This window comes from Pholcus phalangioides, unplaced genomic scaffold (assembly GCF_987345545.1).
Source record: "Pholcus phalangioides strain wild (caught in Gottingen) unplaced genomic scaffold, Ppha-v1.0 ptg000021l_1, whole genome shotgun sequence".
NCBI classification, from domain to species: domain Eukaryota; kingdom Metazoa; phylum Arthropoda; class Arachnida; order Araneae; family Pholcidae; genus Pholcus; species Pholcus phalangioides.
Window position 1 is genome coordinate 13,306,245 of NW_028301614.1, and position 13,887 is coordinate 13,320,131.

General features: G+C 34.8%; 1 protein-coding gene across 5 annotated transcripts in view; it reads right to left on the reverse strand.

The window, feature by feature from the left end:
- The window catches only part of LOC149070663 (tetratricopeptide repeat protein 14-like), a 98,149-nt gene that overhangs the window by 60,504 nt on the left and 23,758 nt on the right, over nt 1-13,887 (reverse strand). For all 5 annotated transcript variants that reach the window (XM_089249145.1, XM_089249146.1, XM_089249143.1 and 2 more), the window contains exons 7-12: nt 8,344-8,441; nt 6,901-6,938; nt 6,666-6,800; nt 6,103-6,171; nt 3,268-3,390; nt 1,753-1,878 (exon numbers count right to left, since the gene is read on the reverse strand). In XM_089249145.1, the coding sequence (XP_089105271.1) occupies nt 1,753-1,878; nt 3,268-3,390; nt 6,103-6,171; nt 6,666-6,800; nt 6,901-6,938; nt 8,344-8,441 (589 nt within the window). The remainder of the gene's footprint in view (nt 1-1,752; nt 1,879-3,267; nt 3,391-6,102; nt 6,172-6,665; nt 6,801-6,900; nt 6,939-8,343; nt 8,442-13,887) is intronic.

The following is a 13,887-nucleotide window of genomic DNA, read 5'->3' on the forward strand; positions in this document are numbered from 1 at the left end:
CTAAATTGGGAGAGTTGGCAGGTCTGGATACACATTAGACAGTTATGTTTCAATTCCTTACACTGACTGAATTTAAAAAAAATGCAGGATGTTAGCTTAAAAGGGAAGAAAACTACAACAAAATGATTTAACATTTTCCAACAAATTATTTGGGAATGAAAAATGTAGTTGTCCCATTTTCTGGCCTCAAATTCAATGGTCATTTGTCCTGTTCAATCAGACAGATGTGTGGTTATCAAACTTGTGACTATTATTTATTTCAGATATAGTTATCATTCGGTTATTGTTATAAAAAAATAAGAGTCCTAATGTGATCGCATTAAGTAGTGATGACTGTATATTTTTTTGATCCCCCCCAAAAGAAACCAGTGTCCTGCATTTGGTTGAGTCAAGTGCTCTCAGAATATCTGCAAATGGTTTATCTAGCATCTTTTGAGTAATAATATTTGGACCGCCTGTAAGATTCTTATAACTGTGTTAAGTGAGATCAATGTATGAAAATTAAACCCAAATATAAGCAAAATAATTTTATCAACAGTGCATGCTAAAATTTCACCTAGGATATTGTAAGGTGAGAGAATTTTCATATCTCACACAATTGTATCAAAAACAAATTATACAGTATATAATGATAGTCCTCAAAGGACTGGAAAAATATTGTTACAGAGGAGTTATCATTATCGATAGAATATACAGTCAATGCTCGTTATAATGACTTCTTTTTGTTCCATGGAGAATGGACATTAGATTGGGAGGTCATTATATAGAAAGTTTTGAAAAAAAATCAAAGTTTAGTTTTTGGAACATTATATATATTGTATTGTTTTTTATAAGAAAAAAAACCTCTTCCATTTTGTTATAATAATGCAATGAAAATGTATCTGGCTTAAAAAATCAACATTATACACAGTATGTACATTTCACTTACGAAAATACTGTATATGGTTTATATAAACCAACATTTTTCATTACATCCAGCAAAACAATAAGTTTACTTGTCGGTATATTCTCCTATTGAGAAATTAAATAAAATTTTGCAATAAAATTTAGAATAAGGGAAGTGGGAGTGAGCCATCATGCGAGAAAATAAAACAGAATTGTAAGCAAAGTTTCCAGTGTTCCAGTAATGGCGCTAGCAAACCACTGGGTTTTCTGTAGAAGTTACGTTTCATACCCTTTCTTCTCCAAGCGTCCAAGGTGAAGGTCAAACACACTCGACAGATTTTTTTCCATTTCGTTGAAAAAAAAGGGAGCTGAGTTGTGTTCGGACATTGTAATGGGTTGAATATTTATCTGTCATAATATTGGATACAAGATAACATGGAAGAAGTAGGAAGATATTTGGGACTTGTCGTACCGGTCATTATAATGCAAGGGCCACTATAATGGGCGATATAAGTATTTACAGATAAATATTCAATATACAGTCGAATCCCGTTATAACGAACACCAAGATACCGAAGGAATCACTTCGTTATAACAAAATTTCGTTGTAAAGGAATTCCAGGTTACCTAGCATTGTCCCTATGTAAACGTATTTGGGGGAATTAGAAAAGTGTTCGTTAAAATGAGATTTTCGCTATAACGGTATTCATTAAAACAGGATTCGACTGTATAACGAGCGCAGACTGTATTAATGCTATGAAAACTGCATCAGGACCAGAGAGCAATATAGTTATAAAAAGGGTATTGTTATATAGGATTTTTCACTGTACTACTGAAAAATATAAATAACAAAGATGGGTTGCTAACTCGTCATTCAAATAATCTTTGATAGTCTTTGTAAGCAGTTGTTTATAGTTTTCATTTGTTTCATCTAAATTCAAAGCTGTTTCAAAGCTTTCGATAGCTTCCTTGTATCTCTTTTGATTGCGATATCTGGAAAAATAAAAAAGTATGTAAATACAGAATAGACAAGAAGTCAGTCAGAAACTTGGTGAAATTACACGATTATACAAATACAAATACAAATACAACGCCACAACAGGCAAAATGCCCAACGAGGTGGCTGATAAAAAGATGCCCATAAAAATATGGTTGTCATATATTGATAAGCATTGCCTGTGCAAAAAAAGAATTTTTTTGATTGAGAAAAAAAATTGTTTATAAAAATCCCAGACAAGTGGCACAACCCACAGTAAAAACACGGGGAAATACAAATAAGGTGGTTGAGTGTTTGATAAATTTTTCATATTCACTGACATGTGTATAAACATGTCATTTTCTAAAAAAAAAAAAGAATCAAATTTGCAGGGTTTCTTGACTGAGCTATTTTACAGAAATTATGAGTCCTTAGCATATTAATAGATATTAAAATTTAACACACCTTAAAGAAGCAAGAAACACATTTAAAGAAGCAAGAAACACATTTAAAGAAGCAAGTTAATCCACACACTATGAATCAACATCTAGAATGAAAGAAATTCATTAAGATTTAAACTAAGCAAAAATATACTCCTCAGCTACATTCCCTAAAAGTCAATGTTTTCCAACCTGTGGTGCACAGACCCCTATGGTTTTGGGAGTACATTGTAAGGAATCTGCAAGATCGTTTTCATTTCCTACCATTGCATGAATGACACATTTAGTGCTCTGAAATCAATTTATTACTTCAATTTTTCATGACATGCAAATCATAAAAAAAAAAACCAATACATTTTGGATTTTATGCTAGTTGAGCTGTCAGGACTCCAGCCTGGAGGGATTGGGATGATTTTTTTTTTTATAAACTACTAATTCACTATAGATAGACCAGATGAAAAATCTGTCCAAGTACACCCCCCCCCCCACCAACATAGATCATAGCCAAGGGGATTATCCGAAATCACCCTTCGCTACAGGAAGTCTGTGATGCATCAATTTCACTATGGGGGGGGGGGGTTACATCAAAAAGGTTTGAAAACACTGCTCTAAGCTGTGCGTGGTGGAAATGTACCCGGAGAGGGTGGGAAGGCCAGCTTTGCACATAAAGAATCACCATTTACACAGTGGAATTATTTGATAGTATCTCACACTAAATTGTCAAGCCACATAGGAATAAGGAAGATCAGCACGAATGAAAAAAAAGAAAAAAGTGAGACAGAGAAAAAAAATTGTTTATCAGTGTATAATGGTTTGAATTACACACAAAAAATATTATAAAATAATAGAAATTCACAACCTTTTAATACACTTGATGAAAGATTTAAAACCATATCATAATATTTATCATTATTCAAACTAATTTAAGCATACTACACGCATCAAAGGGATGAAAAAATAACTTACAATGAACCCAAACTGGAAAAAGCATTTGCATTTTTACGATTAAGAGAGATAGCTCGATTGAACTCAACTTCAGCAGTTGGTATGGTCTCTATACTGCGGCAAAGTTTCAAACCGATATGGAGGCTGAAATAAATTAAAGTAATAATATAAATAATTTTGTACAATTTTTTTTTTTTGAGAAATTAACATGAAAAATGAAAATCCCCCCCCCCTTCCAATATTTAAACCTTAAACATTTCAGTCATCTAAATACAAATACAATGCCACAACAGACAAAATGCCCTACGAGGTGGCTGAGAAAAAGATGCCCATAATAAATATTGGTGTCATATTTTAAAAATACAGTAACCCAATGAATGAAACAAGATCTGAAAGTCTTAATAAAAACTTTTTTAAAGAGCAGCAATTCGCCTTGAAATAACCATTCCCTCAATTGATACCTTACATAAGAGAAAAAAACCCCATACAATGAGACAAATAGAAAGATGGAAATTTTTGCATAGTTGAAGAGTTATACCCAGATTTATATAAAAAATATTTAGTCAAATATTGAGTTAAAACCATTATCTGTTCCAAGCATTGACTCCATAAGTGAGGTCACTAATTTGGGATCACAAGAGACAGTTTAATTTGAAATGGGGCAGGGGCCACAATCAGGAGAGGGAAAGGTGATCTGGTGACTTGGATACTAGATCTGCAATGCCAGAGTTTATGCTTTTTCTGTTTAAAATAGTGGGGAGGGAGCACCAAAATGTATACTGACCTTGGGCGACAGAGTAAATTTTTGTTTCTAGTTGTGGCCCTGAGTATAGTCAATCCAAGTTCAAGAAAAATAATGTTGAATTTAAGGAAATGCAATTCTTATAAGTATCTTCATCACGTTGATTCTTCCTTACCAATAGCTTCAGAAAAACTTAAGACTCAGAAACAAGAAAAAGAGATGGAGTAGGGACCAAGATAAAAATAGAAGTTATATAGGTTAAGGAAAAAGCACAGTTCACGATGGAGGATCTCATAGAAGAGATAAACCCGGGAACCTTGGGTATTAGGGTAAACAGCATGAGAAACACAAAGCAGGGTGTGGTGGTGGAAGCCCAAGAAGATGACGTAGAAAAGTCTCAGAGGGAGATTAGGGATAACCCTAAGCTTAATGAGAAGTGTCCGATTAAAGAAAAAGTCAGACCGCAACCACAGTTTGTGGTTTATGGAGTGACGGATACAAGTGATGCAAACATGGTGGGAAGGATGGTCAAGCAAATGGAATTACCTCTTTCATTCATTTTGGAATTATCACTTTCATCAATGCTTTCTTTCATCACATTATTTTTTTCATTAAACCTAGTGTAATTCAAGAGATGAAGTCATCAAGGTGGAGGAGAAGGATTCTAATAGGCTCAGACAGAAGGGACATGTATATGTGGATTGGCATCATCATCATATCAGGGAATATTTGATGCCCTACCAGTGTTTTAGGTTCCTCAGATTTGGACACAGAGCTGCAAACTGCAGGAACAGAGAAAGATGTGGAAGGTGTGGTGAAGAGGGTCACAGAAGACAAGGTTGCAAAAAAGAGAAAGATGTCCCAACTGCAGTTTGAAAGATAGGAATGACGTGTTCCATGGTGCCATGGACAGAAGATACCCGGTGTTTTGGAGAGAGCTCACCAGGGCTAGAACATGAGCGATAGGTTTTTCTTTTCATGTTAGTTTTTATTGCAGGGAACTTTTAGTTTAATTGAGGCATCTAGTTTAATTCACATTTATATTGTTTTTATATGGATCCCAGCCATGTAACACTTGTAAGGCCCGGACCAGAGTCGCACAGTGAATGCAGTCTATTTTGGAAAGGGGTCATGTCCAAACATCCCATTCCTCTGGTTCTGGACGAAGTGCTGTTGTGGTGTCGATTCTGTTGGCTGAATAGTTTTTGGGCTGGGACGGTGGTAAAGTTATATTTGTTTACCAATATCTTCAATGTAATACTGGTTGATATTCAAAAACCCATCCATCTCAATTTTGGGCATAGATATCAGAGACAATTTTCAAAGATGCATTGGCAAGCACTCAAACTGTTCCACTCAGTTGAGCTAAAATTCTGTAGAAATATTTTATTTAATTGGTGAGCATTGAAATTTCATTCCCTTTCCATTTAGTGTCTAATTTTCCTTCTTTAAGAGACTATGCAGGTAGTAATTTTCTATTAAATATATGCAGCCATATATTATAGCCATCAAGAATCTGGCACTCCTCAGGCCCGCAAGTTGCCAGATTTCGAATGCCAATTTTTATATCCACATTTTCTGTTTCTAAATTCACTTCTGCAATATCCATAAGAATTCCCCCCCCCCCTAATGTTTTACAATTCACTCTTTTTCTCAGCAGACACATTCCAATAACAAACTCTCAGGTTCTTCAGAGCTGATGTTTTGGACATTAAAAAACTGCACTAAATAAAACGTGCTGCCTTTTAAAATATCATTTATCTGCATGTGTCCACATCTTTAGGTATCAGCTAATCTTCATGCGTTAACGCTATTACTGTCACTAATTTTTAATGTTTAAAACTTGGACATTTCCTTTTTGAACTTATTTGTGCACTATTGTAATTAATCCTTAGCCCCTATAGACAAGTATTCTTTGAATGAAAGGACTCATATATTCATACATGGAAATATTTTTTGTTTGTTATCAAGGGAAAGAATGTCACTGTTTTAGGAAGAGTTTCGGAAGACAATCCTCTGTGTGAACAAAACTTTAAAGATATTTAAGAGCGATGTTTCAATCAGTAAAATTTAAACATTGATATCACAGCTACTATAGAGAAAATCATACTCACTGATCATTGGAAAGCTTTTCTTTTTGTTGCTGAACAATAGTATCCCCCATTTCTTCTGGCTTCACCTTGCTGAATAATAATAATTACATTCTTATTTTCATAGAAATAAGGAAAAACTTGACAACAAAAGACAAACAAAAATATTTGATTTGAAATATATCTCATTGTTTTTCTATGCATGGTTTTTGGCACTGAGCAAACTGAGAAGCTTGGGAATTGTCGAAAAATTGTGCATATCGAGGCTGGACAAAACGCAAAAAAATCTAGGTGGCAGAACATTTTTTAAATGCTAATAAAAATTTTTACCTGAAGAAAAAAGGTTCAAAATAATGCTTTTTTCGGGCATAGTGATCCTCTTTCATGTTGGCAGATATGCTGCTATGAATTCCAAACTTTTATGCTGCTCTCAGCTTACATTAAGGAAATTTTAGGTGAGACTACCAATTTTTTTTGTCGCTATGGCAACCTGGCAACTAGAATTTGTCCAGCCCTGGTGTATACTAATGGAATGTAAAATGTGGCATATTTTAGCAAATCTTGATTAAAAAGTAAATATTACTTACTCAGAGTGTGCAAAGTACAGCCGTTTTGGATCAATATTAAGGTACTCTAGAATTTTATCACAGTCTTCTGTATTCAAATGTGCATATTTTTCAATGTATTCATACAGAGGTTTTCTGGGTTTTTCTTGTTCTAGCCTAAATAATAAAAATTTTATTTAAAAAAAATCAATGTGTCATATAAAATAATCTCTCTAAACTTCTTAATTGATTAATTAGAGTAACAAAAAACAGTTACTTATAGTGAGCAGGCAAGTCCTTGAAATCAATCACACCCTGAAAAAAGAAATTGAGGTATATAGTCATTCTATCACAGAAAATCATCAGATGGTACCAAAAGAAACATGAAAATAAGTGAAGGCTTCAATATTTGTATTAGATTTAGACATGGCCAAAAATTTTTTAGCACTCCATATACAACAGTTTTCCAAACTTTTCTGTTCATAAACATTTTTTTCTCAGCAATCGCACAGGGATTCTACACTGTATTTATAACTATTATCCCCACCCCCTCCCCGGCATATACATAGCTGCCAACTTTGGAAAATGAAAATTCGGGAGATTTTTGCACACACCCGTATTTTATGCTAAAACCACTCCCTAATAAATACAATAGGGATTTTTCCAAATAAAATAGGGATTTTCCAAACATAAAAGTTAAAGCATAGGGAATAAAATCCCTACTCAAAAACTGAAGTCAAATTAAAATAGGGATTTTACACACATGGAAGTTAAACCCTTGGGAATAAAATTCCTACGCAAAAAACAAGTGAAATTGGAGGCCAAAACTTCAATGATGTAAAAATAAATATTGTGTTCAATCAGAAACGCTGTGAACAAACATTCTGCGCGAATGACCCCAAAATCATCGGAAGATGAAGGAAAACACCGTCAATTTTTGAAGAACACTGACTTTTTGTGACACTTGCTTGATGTTTTCTTTTCACTTCACGACTGATGATGGCAGTCTTTCCATGACCGATGTTTATGTCCGTAACACAACTTGTACAAAAAGGAAAAGTCAGCCCTCTTCTGGAACGTTTGATGAAAGGAAATTCATCGGAATAAGTATCTTTAAAATTGATTAAATATGTTTTTGCTCATCATTATTCGTGTTTTGTTATATCGCACGTGCGTAACAAAAGAAATTTTGACCACATGTGCATCACCATAATCTTCAATTATTATCCAGGACTATTGGCTGCTAAGCCATTTCCCTGCACGATAAGACAAACAACTTTCTTGTTACCATCAGAGGGTTTGTAAAACTTCCTTAAAAAGGGAATTTCCCCATTTACGAAGTGTGACGTCATTTCGAAAGGGAAAAAAAAGAGGCTTCATGACCCACAAGAAATTTCTTAGGGACTGTTTTCATAAGCGGGGATTTTTTTAATGAAGTAGGAGGGACAATGAATTTTTAGGGACAATTAGGGATTTTTGTGATTTTCGTAAAAATTCGGGAGATTTAAGAACTTTTCGGGAGATCGAGCGATGAAAATAAAATTCGGGAGATTCCCGAAAAATTCGGGAGACTTGGCAGCTATGCATATATCATCACTTCCCGAAGTGATATTGCCCACATCGGGCAACATTGGCTATGGAACATCATTTATATGAATGCATAGAAATTTTGCATGTTTTACTCAAAGATGATTTGTTAGTTTAATTGTGTTTCACTCACCAACTTCATTGCTCTCCATTTAAAAGTAGATGAAAATTGCTCTGGTTTTGTGCTCAAGATCAACGTTCGTTCTTCATGGAAAGCACCAACAGCAACAGCTAGAGGGAAAAAAACTGATTGAAATCTTTTTAACACAAATATTAACATGCAGGGTATGATGATTTAAATCACTTGATTTAACGAGATTTAAATTCCATTTTTCCTTTATATAACTTCAACAACATTGAAATTAAAAGTAACAGAATATGGTATGCATATTATTGAAATGTTTAATGAAGGCTGTTGATATGTAAAATTCTAGACTAAAATAAGTATAGAAGATCTGGTATATGTATAGACTTGAACCTAATTCTTAGATGCAGTGCAGAAAAATAGCTGGTCTATTTCTAGATTTTGTGTAAATGCAAAAAAATCTAGGGAGCTAAGCAGATAAAACTGCACTAAGTATTTAGTATTTTCAATGTACAGTTGAATCCCATTATAACAAACTCCAAGAAACCGGAGAAATCACTTTGTTATAACAAAATTTTGTTATAAAGGAATTTCAGGTTTTTGCATTGATCCTATGTAAACTTATCCGGAGGATTAGAAAAGTGTTCGTTAGAATGAGATTTTCGCTATAAAGGAATTCGTTAAAATGGGATTTGACAATTACAATGAGGCACTGGGGTTCCCCCAATATAACAAAGAAATTTTTTTTTTCATGTAAAGCCTTGGATTCTATGCATTAATTGATGATTTAAAATAATAATAGATGTTGTACTAACATAAATACTGCTAGGCTTGAATTTTTAATACAAAAATTGAGAAAATCTAGCATTTGCTCGTTTTTTTTAAAAGTCAAAACTCATTAAATTTGTGAATAAATACAACATCATGCAAGTTGGAAACACATCATAATAAATGCATTTGTCAATGGTGCAAGAAACAATTCATCAATAGAATATGTTTTTCTAATTCTCGATGCTGAATGACCCTTTGGCGAATGACCCATCGAGTGAATCAAGAAATCTGTGCCACATGCGATATAGACTTGCTACCAGGCATTCACTTTTGGGGACCCTCATGAATAAAAGCACTTTTCCCTTTTCTCTACTAAAAATGTTAATACATGAAGTTAATTTGGGCTCAATGACCTTTTGTGTAAGAAAAACAGATTTTTAATGGTCATACTTTTTGCTTGTAGTTCATTCACCAATGCAGAAATAAATTCGAGAGATTAGCTGGAAAGGTAGGTGATATGAAAATATGCATTCTAAATGATTAACAAGCAGTCAGTTAATTTAAATAAAAAAAATTGATTTAAATCAAAGAAATAAAATTTTTATTTTTTTATTTTAAAAATCATGACTACAGTGACTGGATAAAAATTTTACAATACTCAAATAAAATCAAAGTGAAAACATTGTTTCTCCAAAGCCTCAAATTCCATAGTAAACATGACTGAAAAGAAAAACAAAAAAGGCTTTCATCGCCATTGTGTAAATTAGAATTAAATGTAAACATTTTTGGGGTTTTTGGAAGACGTGAAGTACAGTTTTTGTCTTGTGATGTTTCGTTCGCGCGAGTGGTGAACATTTTCAAGAATTACATAACATGGGCAAAAGGCTACTACTTACGCCTTCTCCCTGCTTGAGTCGCACTGCCTCGTCGGGACTGGTCTGTTGAGCCAGTCTGTTTTCCCCATTGGCCGAAGTTGTTCCTAAGGGCTCTGGATAATGCTTGGATTTCAATCTCATCATTTTTAAGATGGGAAACCAAGCACTATTGATCTTCATCCTCTCTTCCTTTCTGTTGAAGCAGTTTTTGTGCTTTTGAATTTTGATTGCTTCTGTAAAAATAAGTGGAAAATATCTCACGTTGTTGTGGACTTGGGTGTTTACAAAGAGGATTTTGGGATCCTTGGTCAGGGCATGTTCTGCTACGGGTGACTTGTCAACCTGACCCAGTCTACAATTTCATTTGTGGTCAATTAATCTGGTCAATATCAATCTTTTTGTGTAGTACACTTCTCTACAACTGCATGGAATACGGTAAACCTCAGTTTCTAGACCTCTTCAATCCAACCAAAAAGATAAGCGAATGCCTCAAATCGACCAAAGATCAACGGGACGGACTAAAAACAGCTAGGGTTTATCACATCCGTGTGCAGTTGTGGAGAAGTGCACTACACAAAACGATTGATATAGACCAGATTAATCAAGCACAAACGAAATTGTAGACTGGGTCAGGTTGACAAGTCAGCCGTAGCATGCCCTGACCAAGGATCACAAAATTCTCTTCACGAACACCCAAGTGCTATCTGACGACATGTGTGAGATATTTTCCACGTATTTTTAGAGAAGAAATCAAAATTCAAAAGTAGAAGAACTGCTTCAACAGAAAGGAAAAGAGGATGAAGATCAACATGCAACGTAGGCTTGCATTTCCTGGTTCTTTAACATCCCCCCCCCCCAGTAACCATTGAATGGATGACAACAATGAAAGAGACAAGATTTTGATTAAACTATAAGCATTTATTCAATTATATATTAACTATTAATATAACGTTTTAACAACAATTATCACAATTAAACCTTTCTCTCAATATTATAACAGAACAACAAAACTAAAGGGTCTCACTGCCATGTCCAGGTTTCCACGTATTAGTTCTCACTCTTTTCCTTACAAGGAATGACTATTCAGAGATGCCAAATATCTGGAATTTCGGAAAAGGACGCATAAAAATTTGGTTCACACATCCTGCCCTAGTTCCAAGAAGAAAAGAGTAGAAAGGGGCCATTCAAGTATTACGTCAGCATCAAGGGGGAAGGGGGTTTTCGGATTTGCCGACTATTGATGACGGGGGGGGGGGTTGAAGGTTGCTTACGTCATCAACCACCATTTTTTGAAGATATGAAATATTCTAAGCTGCTGACGAAATTTTGCTGACAGGGGGAGGGTGTCAAAAATGGCAGAAAATCTGCTTACGTAATACTTGAATGGCCCAAAGGAAAAACCTCCTCCAAAACTTTTTCCCTTTTCTTCTTTGACATCGTGATCCTGTAACCTGAAAAAAGTTTTACTACTTTGTATACTGTACTGTATTGTATTGATGTACACACATGTTGTTGAAGAATAAGATACGATGGATATTTAGTTGTTTTCCTGAATGAGGGGTCATGTAAACAATTTTAAAATTTTAGAGTTTCTATTCCCCCGTTGGTCCCCCCTACAGTTACACACTGGAAATTACAGTACTTTTGCGGCTATCTGCAGGCATTCAAAGACAGCATCAATACGGCTTAAATTCGCCTTGATCCTACAAAATTGAGAATGCACATTTTTTCTAAAATCGTAAAGGAATTGGAAAGCCTGTTCAAATTGTGAAACATTTTCAGAGATCATTCAGAAGAAGAAAAAAATGAATCTGTAAAACTCTCTACCTTGAATATCTAGTTTTTCATCTAGCTGCTATGTGGTAGTCACCATTTTGCATTGCAAAAATCGCAGGTGTGTATGCAGAATCGGCTTTTGGAGGGACACAAGGATTTCTTCCATAGAAATTGTGGGTCACTAACACTCAAAAAGAATTTTAAATTAACATATAGTATAAGAATGAATTTTTTCCCAATATTTTAATTTTCTACAAAATTATTTAAAATTTTTTATCATCTTCGGAGGGGAGCATGGGCCCCCATAACCCCCCAGGTTTTTCCTTAAGTGAAAATCCAGGTTTGGAGCCCGTGATCGTGCAGTGGTAATCGGCTAAAAATATGATTTTCTAAATTTTTCCAATTTTGAGTTGGCTATTCCTTTGAAAAAAAATCTCTGGTTGCCACGATGATCACACAGACCTTCTACACAAATATGTATACATTAAATTTCAAATCAGTGCATCACAAATTTGGAGGATAGATGCAGGGCTGCAACTGAAGGGTGGGGGGGGGGGAAAGAGAGAGAAGCAAGTGGGTCTAGTGCCCCAGGCTCTGGACTAGAGAGGGGCAGAATTCATTCGTTATAATTACTTTTTCTTTACATTGCATGGGATACCAAAATGCATGCTTGCCGCGATTGATGGTGGGCCATCAGGAAAAATAAAATCACTAACAGGAAACCGCTTTGCAAGGATTAATATGAATAGGGAATCAGAAGATAAGTGTCTGACAGAGAATCTCATTTGCTTTAAATTCAAATCAGAAGATATTATTAAAATAGCTAAGATTTAGAGAGAGAGAAAAAAAAAAAAAAATGAAAAATCAATCAGAAGGGAATTAATAAAATTAATCTATTAGTAAATATATAAATGTGTGCCTTTAATGTTTAATTACAGTTGATCCTGCTTATAATGTTTTTCAAAAAACTGTCATAAAAAACGTTGTAAGCAGGAAAATACTTTAAACAGGAAATATTAATGAGAATTACCTATAGAGCTGGGACCATGAAAATAAGTCACACTAGTGGAAAAACGTTCTAAATTGGAATGCAGACGTGTGCCAACTTTTGAAATCCAGAAATCCGGAGATTCTCCCGAGGGGGGTACCCCCCCCCCTCGACACTCATAGACTCTATCAAAAAAATTTTTTTTTTAATAAATTAAGAAAAAGTTACATTCTCCCCCCCCCCAAGGCACGTTCTGCATTGCCCCTGAGAAGAATGTAATTCTATGCCAGTCTTTCCATGCAGAATAGAGAAATCACATCTACATACTGTTAATAAAGTATGTGTTTCCTTTCGTGGATACTATCAGTGATTGATAATCTTGGGTATATGAATTCTTAAAAGCTTTATATTTAGCTGTATATAGCTTAAAGTTTTATATTTTCTTTCTGAAGATGTTTAATCGGAAGAAACGATTAAAAAAATTCAAATTACAAAGCTGCGGACGAAAAAACGTGTTTACCGCGCGGCTGTTAATGGAATACAATAGCGATTATACAGGAATTTCGGCAACGAAGGTGATGCCCCTGATAAATGATTGCCAATAAATGCTACGAAAACAAAGTCACGTCTTTGCCAGTTGCTTAAATGCGGTCACAAAAACTTTTTTTTTTACGGCTGCTCGATGAAAATGACTACGGCTGTTTCCCTAATGACGACGGTAATTATTGACGCCACGACAATGTGAAATCTAATTTTCTGCCAAAATCCAGAGAAATTTTAACAAATCCGGAGCGTGGGAGGAAGGATGAAAAATCCGGAGTCTCCTGCCTAAATCAGGAGAGTTGGCAGGTCTGGGAATGTTATAAGCTGGATCAACTATATTTTTCAGATTTATTACATGTGCTAAATTTCTTATGTTAATTCTCAGTGTTAATGGGCTTCTTTGCAAGCTTTTCCAATTAAATGTAGACAATAAAAGTAAATAAATCTTTGGATGGAACAAGTTTTTAAAAATGAATTTTATTCACAGAGATACCTCTTTCTCCTACCCAGAACATGGCCCACCGCTCTGTCAATGAAAAGATAGATGCAGGTGATCAAAGCCTTGGGGCATGTGTGGAAAAATTGCACGGAGATACCAGTGAATTATGGGAGGACACAACCATACTTTTTTCAAGATAA